The sequence below is a fragment of the Engystomops pustulosus genome, chromosome 4, assembly GCF_040894005.1.
Source record: "Engystomops pustulosus chromosome 4, aEngPut4.maternal, whole genome shotgun sequence".
Taxonomy (NCBI): domain Eukaryota; kingdom Metazoa; phylum Chordata; class Amphibia; order Anura; family Leptodactylidae; genus Engystomops; species Engystomops pustulosus.
In genome coordinates, this window is record NC_092414.1 from 22,822,406 (window position 1) to 22,836,083 (window position 13,678).

Below are 13,678 nucleotides of genomic sequence, written 5' to 3' on the forward strand. Positions count from 1 at the left end.
ATGAGGTAAGGGCAGAGAAGAGCACAGACATGCTCACTCCTGCCACTCTTATCCTAGCCACACCCTTTGTTTCACAGAAATGAGAGGGGTAGGAGTGAACACAGGATTTTAGAGGTTTCCATGCAGATCACAGTAACGCAGTATTAGTTCCAGTGTGAGAATCGGTACGACAAAGAAAGGATTATGGATTTGGGTGGAGGGTTTGAGGTATATACCTCGAGTATAAGCGTATACTTTAGTCAAGGAAAAAAAAAAAAAAACCCAGTGTACTCTCTCCGGCAGTTCCTTCTATACAGGGATGCTCCGGCATCAGCTCAGTGTCCCCGCTCTCTGTTGCAGGCATCGTGACGTCAGCCTGCGATGGACAGCGCGGGACACTGAGCCGATGCATTGCTGTATAGAAGGGGGGCATTAGGACGTTGAGTACACTTTTTTTTCCTCTACAGGAATTATATTGGGGGCAGGGGCTGGCGCCAATGCATTTTCCACCCTCGGCTTATACTCAAGTCAGTAGGTTTTTCTGTGGTTTTGTGTTAAAATTAGGGGTCTTTGCTTATACTTGAGTATATACAGTAATTTCCTAAACACCATAAACTGTATTTGCTATAAAAGCTCAATATTATATAAACTTTCTTTGCATTGGTCCAGTATTTGATTAGGACCAATTTTTTCCTCCCCCCAAAAAATTGCAATTTTGTATGCAAAGACTAAAAATGGGCTGAAAAATTCAAACAATGCTATTGGTGGGGAGGGGAGTTGGTGACCAGCCAGCCAGCCTATAGTATCTCTTGTTCTCTTACAGACAGTGAATGGGTGTACTTGATACCACAGTACTGAGCTCCACCATTCCCATAATATGGGTGCCAGGGCGCATGCTCGACCTGTGACTCCATTGAAGTAGCAACAATTATACCCCTGTTCTCTTGAACTTAAGATCGGGAAGGACACCATGTACAATCTGCTCAGCTCCTCCTGCTCTATAACACACCACCTCTTTGTTGGCAATAGGTTCAATAGCACCCATAGCCAGATATGGCATTATCTTTTAAAGAAAATGAGGGTCACATTCTTCTAACACTTCAGATGCGCAGTCATCCCTTTATTACAGCATCTCACATTAGTTACATTTTTCCTTCACATTAAACTTAGACAATAAATATATATGCAAAGCCGAATGGCCCCATTTTCATCCCAATAGTAAAAACAGTCCATCACGGGATTGTGAAGCTACCTTTATAACTTATTAAAAATTTCAGATAAAAAGACAAAATGGGGGTAGAAAACAGTCACTAAAATATATGTACAGAATCCAGAAGAGTTCTAGAAATGTAGGCCAGGACATAAGAGGTAAACGATCCATAGGAGGTCATGTTGTACCAAATAGAGAGCGGGAACATGACTGAGTATACAATCTATCGCAATGTTATGCAATGATTTTACGTGTAGCATTTAGTAGTAACTTCTATGACTTTGTATAAATATAATCCAGGAGGGTTAGGGGGAACTTCAGCAAGTCTATGGAACATGGCGCTTATTGAGAATGGTCCCCATAGAGATAGGAGGGATCATAATTTGACCGTAGAATCACTCCAGTGGCATTTTATAATAGCATCAAGTCAACTATTCCAAAAATATAAAGTCTTCTTTAGGAAATAACAAACACTTTAGGAATGCTACCAGTTTGCTCGGTCTCCATGTTATCTACCAAAGTGATCTTGTCTTCCTTCTCGGCTTGTTGTTTGGTGGCACCAATACAATTAAGTTCTTGTTGTAGACTCTTGAGGCTTATATCCAGGTTATTAAAGGCATGGAGAAGGAAAACACCGAGGATGATGATTAAGAATCCACAAATTGCCCCTACCCCATCGAACGGAGACATAGACACCCATTCCTTAAATAGGATGAGGGACGTAGTGATCACCACAGTGGTGAATAAAACGTAGTAGATGGGAAACACCAAGGACGTATTAAAGATGTCTAAGGATTTGTTGAGGTAGTTGACCTGTGTAATCACAGAAATTATTAAGATGGGGATAAGGATCCAAGGAAGGGGATGTTTGACAACTGGTAGACCCATAAGAAGACCCTTCACGGCGATGTCCAGGCCTTTGACGGAAGACACGGTGAAGGCGCCCAATAGAGCGCAGATTGCCAGGTAGATTAGGATGTTTGTGTGGCCATAACGAGGTGAGAGAATGAAGACTAAGACCAAGCAGCAGATGAACAGGACACTGATGTAGACTATGAAACCTAGTGAGGAAAAAAAAAAAAAAAATTTATATATAATTATATAAAAGGACACAGTCAAGATCAATTCACGAGGGTGCGGTCACACGGTCCATTCTTGGTGTGTTTCTCCTTTTTAAAGCACCGAAAGTGCATGCATTTTTGCATGCAGACTTTGGGTTGATTCAAATCCTTTTTCCCCCCACCCCATTTCTGGAAGTGTATTAACATCTGTACAGGAAAAACTGATTCAAACATGCAAAAACACATGCATTTTCAGTGCATTTAGAAAAAATGCACCAAGAACGCACCGTGTGACAGCACCCCAAGAATACATCAGTTATAAGAATATGTAAGAATACAAAACTTCATACATAAGAGATTTATCCAACAGGGACCTTCTGACACAGAATTTAGAAACTTAATACATACATTTTTATTAAATGGAAAAAAAAAAAAAAAGTGGCACCAGTAGTAGTGTCCACCAGCAGTAGCGAATCAGAATTATCTTTGTTAGAAAGGAACTGAAAGTGCACGGCACCCAAAGTTGAGAAGTTTGACCATTACCTGGCCAAGATTTTAATTCAGGGATACGTTTGTGTTAAAGAAGCTTATAGCCATCAGATGGTACCCTCAAGGGCAAAATTGAAGGGAATCTACCATCAAAATCCATCATGATAAAACAGGGGATAGTGACTGTGGTAACCCTCTTAAATTTGTTATCCATGGCTTCCTGGGTTCTACAAGCAACTTAAAATTATGCTAATGAGCTAAAAGAGGCTCTGGTAGGAGTATCCAGAGCCCCTCCATGCGGCAGCTACAAAAGCTGTTAAAATGAGCAGATCTCCCCCTTACTGCTGCTACATTACACAAGCAAAGAGGAGAGAGAGATGTTCTGCTCATTGTAACAGCTTGCGAATCTGCAGAACTGAGAGGCTCTGGTAACTCTCCCAGCATAGTTTTAAAAGTTAATTTTAGAAGGAAGGAACCCATGGATAACAAATATAAGAAGATTACCACAGTCACTGGTGGGATTCATATATTAGAGGGTGAAATTATAGCAAATATAGTTGCATGCTTTTTATTCGAAGGGAAGTTTGATCCAATTAGTTGCCTACATTTACAGTAGATACCAACAAAAAATTGCGTGGTGCTGCACCTTCCCTCTTATGAGCTGTCCTTAACGGTCCTAGATGGATCCAGCAAACATCCACTATTCAATAATCCAGTAGAAGAAACTCTTTTGTGACCGGAGCTCAAAAACTAAAAAGACGATCCATGCAGGTTTCCTCCTTATTTGTGCACCAAACACAAGGGATCACTTTCAGGGATAAGTCACCATTCAGACCAGAAACAGTCAGTATTTTCACTCCTGGCCTAGTCTCCTCCACTCACTGCATATAAGAGACATATCCAGACATAGTGTAGACAGTTTCAAATTTTTTAAACTTTTATTTCCAGTTCTACTCACATATGTAGATAAAAAATGCGCATATCACAAATAACTCCACGAGGACGCCAATCCTTGCCGTCCTCGTGGAGTTATTTGTGATATGCGCATTTTTTATCTACATATGTGAGTAGAACTGGAAATAAAAGTTTTAAAAATTTGAAACTGTCTACACTATGTCTGGATATGTCTCTTATATGCAGTGAGTGGAGGAGACTAGGCCAGGAGTGAAAATACTGACGGTTTCTGGTCTGAATGGTGACTTATCCCTGAAAGTGATCCCTTGTGTTTGGTGCACAAATAAGGAGGAAACCTGCATGGATCGTCTTTTTAGTTTTTGAGCTCCGGTCACAAAAGAGTTTCTTCTACTGATTTACAGTAGATGCTGCAAAATATAGATCCTGATCAGTCAAGAACATAAAGGGGGATATCCAGTTACCATAAAATTAAATATGTTGTCTAATATCAATTTTTGCCCCTTCCTGACTTAAACTACTACATCTGGTCTGTGGGACTGGGAAGCAGTGCCTTACAATAATGCTCCAACTCAGGGTTACCTGGTCTCCCCCTCCATGTGAAAGTCTACAGGGGCTGGATTCCTGTACAGAAGCACAAATCCAGCCCCGGTCCAAGTGATGCAAGGACTCCCTGAAGGGGGGAGACCATGTGACCCAGTAAAGTTACTGCTTCCTGGTCCATCAGATATATTTAAAAAAAAAAAAAAGCAATCAGAAAGGAAATAAATGTGGAAAAAATTTTCATATACCATGGATAATCCCTTTAATATGTTTACTATTACCATCATCTGATCATTGCCTTGTGCTGAATTCCCCTTCATACCTGGGTCTTTAAGTTTTGTCGTCATGTCTTCTAGTGTAGTCACTTCTTGCTCTTCTGGAGAGTGGATTACAAGGACGGTGCTTCCCAACACACAGAGCGCACATCCCAACTTCCCCAAAAGGTTCAGCCTTTCACCCAACAGATAAGATGACATCACGGCACTATAGAACGAAAACATACATTCAGGTCTTAGAAGATGGCAAAAGGCCCACACATGGTAAAAAAAAAAAAAAAAAACAAACAACTTTAATATAGAAAAAAAAAACTGCCAATTTTTTGAAAAAAATAGGTTTTTGGAGTTTCCATGATTTTAGAATTTTAAGGATATTGGAAGAGAAGTTGTTTAGACACAATCCCAGAATGCCCCAAATGTATTGCCCTATACAAAAATTCTCCACATACATATAACAAATATTACCTTATCAGAACACTGAGGGCTCCCAGAGGTGTAACAATAGTGGCCGGAGCAAAAGCGTATGCAGCAAAGTTAGCGGCTTCTCCACCTCCCACTGTAAAAATGTAAAGCATATTACGGAATATAGTCATTGTGTCCCTTGTAATACCACTCATAACCACCAGGGACAATCTCATCTGCACAGAGAAAGGGTGGTGACACACATGGCGTTTTAAGATCGTAAAAAACGCATGATAATTGGTCAAACCTGTCAAAAACGCATGCATTTTTTACGATCTGAAAACGGCCCAAAAAAAAAAAAAAAACACTATGTGTGTCACCACCCAAAATATGTTTAAACCCCCAAATGGAATATAGTAATAATTTATATAGCGCACACAAAATATGCAGCGCTACACAGAGCTTGCCAAATCGGTCATTGGTATAAAATCTCGGTAAATAAAAGGGTTTTTACACTTGTTCCCCAACAATATACAGACACCCCAATAATCATTTGTACCACCCAACAGCGCCACCAGGGAAAATCAAGCTCAATACAGTCTCTACTGCAATTAATGGGCCATTCATGTATTATGCAAACATTATAGGTTGTCTCCTGCGACTCACAAACTTAGATATCTGAAGAACAAATATTGGCATTTCCACCCTTTAATCTTACTTGTTAAAAGTCCGGCCCACCACAGCCAGTCTTTCAAGTAGCCATGGCCACCAGCACCTAGAAAGTGGGGAAAAAAAATAAAGAAAATTATGGAATCAGTAGGTTGGCATAAAAGCAAAAAAAAAAAAAAAAAAAAATAATATCATAGGATTATGTGATTTCCCGATCAGACTGCAGGGTATGTTTGCAGTCTGCTACCGTTAAGGTAAAGCTAGCGGATAGATCAAATCCTATCATTTCTACTTATTTTCCTAAAAGCATTGTAACAGAGAATACATTTTAAGATGGCGCTGGCATCGTGGATCGTACCCAAAACATCGAAGCTAAAGGAATGTGGGCGTGACGTGAACATGCATCAGCAGGGAAACTCTCCAATCAAGATCTGGGAACCTGATTTGTTATGATTAATATTCTCCTCCTCTTCTGCTTCTTTCCTATTTTTCTATATAGACTGATAAACCAAATAAAGCTTGTGCAGTGCTGATCTGCCCCGGGCAATGGCATAAGTGAGACCTGAATCAGCAGTAGTCAGTTATTCCTTACAAGATGCTTATTGGATTAGAAACACAGCCAACACACACTAAAAGAGGATATCTTAAATCCTACCCAAACACTACCATGGCAACACATATGTCTGCATCGAATCTGCAGTGGGAATATATATACATTTTTTTTATATTTTCTCACTTTCTGCTCCCCCTTTTATCCATCTATAGACCCCTCTCCATTTTCCATACCTGCACGTGTATGTCCTTGCTGTGACAGATGAAGGAGACCTTTCTTTTTTAGGATAACGCTGCAACCAATGAGGATGCTGGAGAACACCGCCAGTGCCAGTCCGATGATAAAATCATGGTTAGACTGAAGGGTAGAGGTCGAACTTGTATTAAGGGTCAGGTTCTGGTAAATGGAGACTGACGGGTCAACTTCCCCTAAAATCTGACAGATCACCTGATGTGAGGAGCAGGTCAACGTGACCAATGTCCCTGTTGGAAGAAAACGTTAGATTAATATTTGGGGTTAGAAGTCAGACAATCCTAAAACATGGAGCTTATGGTGTACCCATCTCCTATACTGGTCTATTGTTCCCAGTTATCAGCCATTATAGGCAGGTAGAAGGTGGCGTCCCTCAGTAGAATGACTACAAGTCCTGACATATGTGAAGTTGGAGTGGCCCTTTAGACTGCGGTCACACTTTGCATTTGTTAATAACGTACGTGTTCGGTTGATGCCATACATGAAATCGTTTTTTGGTCCGTTTTTAAGCAGTCCGTCAAAAAACGCATCCATTTTTGACAGGTTTTACCAATTATCTTAATTAAAACTCGTCAAAAAAGGATGAGTTTTCAAAAAACGCATCCGTTTTTTTGACAGACTGCTTAAAAGCGGACCAAAAACGGGTTCCAAACGCCACGTGTGGCATCACCCTTAAACGCATATGTTAAAAGCGCACCGTCTGACCACACCCTTACATAAAAATTCATTGCCACAGGTCAGGACACTCCAAAACATGTTGACATCCCTTGAGGATTGCTCCAGGTGACATTCCGTGATCACTGGATAAGATTTAATCCATTAGAACTGTAAGAGAGAACACATACCTGACCGCCCATATCAGGTCAGTCTTTATAAGGGTTACTGTTCCCTATGGAGGGGGCGTGTTGTAATAGGCAAAGAATTGAGGTATGTAGCACAAAGGATCATGCCCGATCGAAACCCATTATACAGCTCAAAAATACATGGATAGAAAAAAATAAATAAAAAATAAATCACTAAATCCTTTCAATCACGACATAACCAGTTCCAGTGTAACTAGAATGTAGATTGTATCTCAGACACTTCCAGGCTCAGGTTACCAGCGGCAGCTGCAGGAGACAATTAGATCCCAAACACTTCCAGCAATGGTGACCCACCCAAAATCTTTTCCCAACCAAGTGTCCCATTCCAGGGATGACATCAGTCAGATTAACATCAGCACAGGGTATGTTCACACATTCAGTTTTTCAGATGCCCAACCAGAATGGAGTGAAAAAAGAGGAGGAGGAGGACCATCTCGCAGTTTTATGTCCTCACTTATTTTCATCCACACTCATATTGGCTTCAAAAATTGCATCTGAAAAACTGAGGCTGCATTTACACGAGGCGTTTTGGTTGCATTTTCATTGTGTTTTGAAACACATTACAGCCGAGAAGAGAGGATTTTCCTACTTACATTACGGTAAACATTTGCGTTGTTAATGAAAGTGTTAACATTGAGTTAACAAATCTAAACAATAATGTAACTAGGCAAATCTCCTCTCCGCGGCTGTTATAATGCATTTCAAAGCGCAACGAAAACGCAATGTGTGGATGCGCCCGCACCAATTAGGCAGGCGGCCCCTGGGGCGTCTTGAACCCGTTTTTTGGGCCATTTTTAAGCATCCCGTAAAAAAAAATGCATGCATTTTTGAAAATGCATCCTGTCTCCCCCCCCCCCCCCACATTATGATAATTGGGAAAAACAGACAAAAACGAAAAAAAAAACCCTGCCAGCCTTATGTCACATTCCACCCAAAAAACGTAAGGCTGGTGCCACACGCAACGATTTGTCTGCTTTTGAAAATGCAAAATCAGACGCAGACAAAGCCACACCGACCAGGGCTGGCCACGGCCCGATCACATCGGCGTTTCTGGGGAAACGCCCGCGATCGGGAACGAGCCGCCGGTGTTTTGCATTAAACCAACCAAAAGTCACACAATTTATAAAAGTTACTGTCAGGATATCTCCAATTGAGAATTGTATGCAGTCCAAAAAAAAGTCAGTGGGTTTTTAATAGCAGAAAAAGATAGTACAGAAGCCAAGGGTACATTTCCATTACCATGCACTTTCTGATGGTGGACTTTTTTTTGTTACACTTGTTGCATGTTTTAAAAAATAAAAAAAGAAGAAGATTTACAGGTAATTGTTATCACTCTTTGCCAAATCTCCCCCCAAAAAAAAAAAAAAAAAAAAAAAACACTGAAAATCGATGCAATTTCATCAATATAAACTAATTTTTCATTACACACAACATGTAAAAAAAATGCAGATACTGTACTTTATCCACACAGGTAATACTGGAGAGATTATGGTGTGGAGGGTAGGTACTCACCGTTGGCACAGCTGTGGTTGGATGAAGCTGCCATGTAGTTAGGAGTCAGGGCACATACCAGATCCTACTAGCTCCAAGCCTTGAGTATGTGAGTATTTGGCCTCCCTCACCTGATATGTGAGGTGGATGGTGATCCGGCTCTGGTGTCAGGCTACTCCTCCCCTTAAATAACTTACACACACCTCTTGTTCCTGCAGTATCGCCCCTTCTCTCCTTTTCTCAGGTACAGTCCTGTTTCCACTGAGCACTTATAAAATACAATTTCCGGAATATCTCCCCCTTCCTATATACATGCATCTTATATTCCCTGCCTGTAGATCTGCATAATCGCTTGGGGGACCAATACTGCATAGCCGTAGCCTTTAGGCGTGAATTTGTCACGTTTTTAAATCCATCCAAAACGCAATCTGCAGCTGTAAAGTGCGTATTTGTGGGCCGTGTATAATCCATATTTTACCCGTGTTGTGGCTGTATGTCTGCAAAGTTGGTCTGTGTATAATCCGTGTTCTCCAGGAAGCCAGTGACGGAGCTATGCTAGCCCAGCAACTAACCACAAAAACAGCCCGAAAACCTAGTACAAACGTGTGAAATCCGTTTTTTACAGCCCGATTGACTTCTATTGGACTGCCTGAAATATGCCACAAATATGGATTACAATAGGACATGCTGAGTTTTTTCCTCACGGACACTTGGTTCATACATGATGCTGAGGAATCCTCCGCTGTGAGTATGAGCCCAGAGCAATACCTGGAGCTATGAGACAGCCACAAAAAAAATTGCCGTAGTAACTGAGGAAAAAGCGATTGTGTTCAGGAGGGCCTAAAGTTGTATTACCTGACACAGCTAATGGAGAGGGGTGGTGCTGTTTCTGGAAGGAAGCAGACTGGTTTTCATAAGGGTGATGTCACACATGGCGTTTTTGGGACGCATGTGTTTTTAAAAAATGGATAGTTTTTATACGATCTGAAAATGGTCCAAAAATGGACTAAAAACGCCACGTTTGTCACCGGCCTTGATAGCCATGATAGCAAATATCAGGGGAGGTAAGGATTGTGTAGTTGGATGATACGGTTATCATTATGCTCCCTTCACACATCAGTATTCTGCTCAGTATTTGACATCAGTATTTGGAAGTCGAAACCAGAAGTGGATCCTAAACACAGATGATGAATATTTTTTCTATTCTACTTTGTCTTTCTAGGAGCAGCTCCTGCGTTTGAAACGCATTACAACAGCTGATGAGAGGTGATTTGCCTAATTACATTACCGTTTATGTTTGTTAACGCAATGCATTTACGATGCGTTTTGTAAACTGAAATGTTAACAGTAATGTAATTAGGCAAATCACCTCTCCTGAGAGCGCGTTCACATGTTCCGCTATCGTCGCGTTCATAACGCGACGCTAGCGCACAGTGGGCGGGGCTCGGGCCGATCACATATGCGTTTCCCGGGAAACGCATGCGATTATTAACCCGAACGCATGCGTTTCTCTGGAAACGCATATGCGATCGCCCCAAACTCTGCCCCCTGTGCGCTAGCGTCGCGTTATGAACGCGGCGCTAGCGAACGTGTGAACGCACCCTCAGCTGTTGTAATGCGTTTCAAACGCAATGAAAACGGAGGCCAAAATGCAACGTGTGAACACGCCCTTAAAGGCCACGTTCATGAGGTGCATTTAGAAACCGGGAGGCGTTCCTTCACTTAGACCAGTGCTTCTCAACCTGTGGGTCGGGACCCCAGTGGGGGTCAAACGACAAAAAACGGGGGTCGCCTAAAGCCATTGGAGCCACAATTTTACTGTGTTTTTACTGTGAGTTGCATGGTTTGGGGTCACCACAGCATGAGGACCTGTATTGTGGGGTCACAGCATTAGAAAGGTTGAGAACCACTGACTTAGACGCAAATGCTTGCAAATAGGAATGAGCAAAATGTGAACGTAGCCATCCATACATATGCACCTGCCTTTGACTTTGAAAACTGCATTTGAAAAACTGAACGTGTGAACGCACCCTTAGGCCGGCGCCACACAGGGCGCTTTGTCTGCGCTTGCAAACGCAAACGCAGACAAAGTCGCGCCCACCGGGGCGGGCCTCGGCCCGATCGCATCGGTGTTTCTATGGAAACGCCTGCGATCGGGAACGAGCCGCCGGTGTTTTGCGTTAATTTAACGCGAAACACCGGCGGCTCGTTCCCGATCGCAGGCGTTTCCATAGAAACGCCGATGCGATCGGGCCGAGGCCCGCCCCGGTGGGCGCGACTTTGTTTGCGTTTGCAAGCGCAGACAAAGCGCCCTGTGTGGCGCCGGCCTTAGTGTGTTACAATATTTCCAAAGATTGAGTTCTTCCTAGCATAGCTGCCCCTATCACAGCAAACACTCACAGAACACCTTTATTCAATGCCATTGAAATGAAAGCAGAGTTGTGATTCGGTTTTGACAGTTTTCTAACTTTTTTCGGTTTAGTTTTTATTATTTTTTTCTGTGCAAGCACAACCACTTTCCATTGTTTTAGACACTTGGTCCAAAATTCAGGATCCAGAGGAGTGTCTTTGTCATGGCCTCACTGAAATGTATTACCGCTATATTTGGGACCCATGTGATACAGACCCAACATGTTACTGTATGTAAGGAGAATAAAGAAGAGAATGGGGAAGACACACCTGCCCAGGTAATCCATACATTTGTGTTCCTCGGCATCTCAGCTGCAAATGTTTCCGATTTGGAGGGTCAGTAGGGAATGAGTAAGTGACTTACACCAGGTATCACTAAATTCCTTGGGCTGGAATACTTTGTCCATGTCCAGACCAGTTCAGCCAGTATTTCAGGTGTCGCTACATACCTAGAAACTGAGGTCGTTCTCTGGGTGAGGGTAATTACTAACGCATTGCTTCTCGGTGGTAACCGCGGGCACAGACTAGAAAGTATAGGATGTATTACATCCTCTTATGTTATAAGGAATATCAGTTACTCTATGAGATTCGTTGGGGCGTATTTGACCCCCGCTTGTCGGGTGATACCATAGAGGATTTCCATTGGATTACTATATAATTGTCCCTTACAAAGGTGATGTGACAATAGGGGACGGATCACAAGGACTCTAAACACTGGACACAATGGAAGCAGTGACTATTTAGTGTATTGTGACCTCTTTCTAGGTGATTTTTCTTGTGTACATAGTGAGGTGACACTTCTCACACGTATAGCACATTGTGATATAAGACACCTTACCCTTTATCCCAGCAGTACAATACAATACATGTGAATGGAGCCTTACAAAGCTGCAGCCTAATTTATACGTAGAACAGGTAGGGAATTTTGTAAAAGGTCTTGTAATGCTAAGAATCTGTGGAATATGTACATGGGCTTATTTGAGGAATGACGTATTGCTCATCAAAATCAGTGTGTCATGCACATAAAATATCCCAATATCCTATAAGTATCCTAATATTTTATGTATTACACATACTTCACTTGGCCTAAAGAATTGGGTCCCAAATAAAAAGTCCAAAAATATTCCAAAGTGATGAGTTATGTGTATATTAGGAGATAGGGGGCAATACCGACGTCACCTAGACCTATGTCATGTTTCTCCTTCCACTTTACTAATCTCTCCCTATTCGGAACAATTTTCTGATCACACTCTTCGAATATTGGTGCTCAGGAAGGGATTCCCACTCCAATGTATAATAAATAGAGATCCCAAAACTCATTTAGTGATATACAAAGATATCGCACAGATATCACACAATTCTTGGGCTACAATAAAGGTGGAATCTCTAAGGGTGAAGACACACGTGGCGTTTTTGGGCCGTTTTTACTAAGTGTGTTTTCAGATCGTAAAAAACGCATGCGTTAAAAAACATGCGTTTTTGTCCGGTTTTCCGAATTTGCGCAATTAAAAACGGACAAAAACGCATGCATTTTTTACTATCTAAAAACGCACTTAGTAAAAACGGCCCAAAAATGGCCTAAAAACGCCACGTGTGTCTTCACCCTAAGGGGTGTACCCTAAGGCCGGCGGCACACGTGGAGCTTTTGTCTGCGTTTGCAAACGCAAACGCAGACAAAGTCGCGCCCACCGGGGCGGGCCTCGGCCCGATCGCATCGGCGTTTTTATGGAACGCCGAGGCCTGCCCCGGTGGGCGCGACTTTGTCTGCGTTTGCGTTTGCAAGCGCAGACAAGAGTGCCACGTGTGGCGCCGGCCTAAGGGTGAAGACACACGTGGCGTTTTTGGGCTGTTTTTACTAAGTGCGTTTTCAGATTGTTAAAAACGCATCAGTTTTTGTCCGTTTTCCGAAATTGCGCAATGAAAAAGGACAAAAACGCATGCGTTTTCAAAACGCATGCGTTTTTAAAAAACGGATGCGTTTTTTAACGCATGCGTTTTTAACAATCTGAAAACGCACTTAGTAAAAACGCCCCAAAAACGCCATGTGTGTCTTCACCCTAAGGGCGCGTTCACACGTTGCGTTTTGGTCGCGTTTTCATTGTGTTTGAAACGCATATACAACAGCTGATGAGAGGTGATTTGCCTAATTACATTACCGTTTACGTTTGTAAACGCAATGTTAACGCATGCGTTAACAAAACGCATGCGTTAACGCGACGTTAACGCATGCGTTAACATTGCGTTTACGATGCGTTTTGTAAACTGAAACGTTAACAGTGATGTAATTAGGCAAATCACCTCTCCTCAGCTGTTGTATATGCGTTTCAAACGCAATGAAAACGCAGGTCAAAACGCAACGTGTGAACGCGCCCTCAGGGTGCTGTCACACGGTGCGTTCTTGGTGCATTTCTAAATGCACTGAAAACGCATGCACTTTTGCATGTTTACCATGTGTTTAGCTGGTTTGAATGTTTTTCCTAATTTGTGGAATTTTAACCCCTTAAGGACGCAGCCATTTTACAGCTTGAGGGCGCGTTCACACGTTGCGTTTTGACTTGCATTTTCATTGC

The 13,678-nt window shown here is 42.2% G+C and overlaps 1 protein-coding gene across 1 annotated transcript; it reads right to left on the bottom strand.

Moving 5' to 3' along the window:
* Positions 1 to 1,465: 1,465 nt before the first annotated feature.
* Positions 1,466 to 8,875, bottom strand: NIPAL4 (NIPA like domain containing 4). Its single transcript, XM_072145495.1, has 6 exons — positions 8,721 to 8,875; positions 6,327 to 6,575; positions 5,590 to 5,646; positions 4,935 to 5,025; positions 4,517 to 4,677; positions 1,466 to 2,250 (listed from the first exon to the last, which is right to left on the bottom strand). Exons 1-6 carry the CDS (start codon positions 8,752 to 8,754, stop codon positions 1,646 to 1,648), a joined length of 1,197 nt encoding a protein of 398 aa, XP_072001596.1. The 5' UTR covers positions 8,755 to 8,875; the 3' UTR covers positions 1,466 to 1,645.
* Positions 8,876 to 13,678: the final 4,803 nt, after the last annotated feature.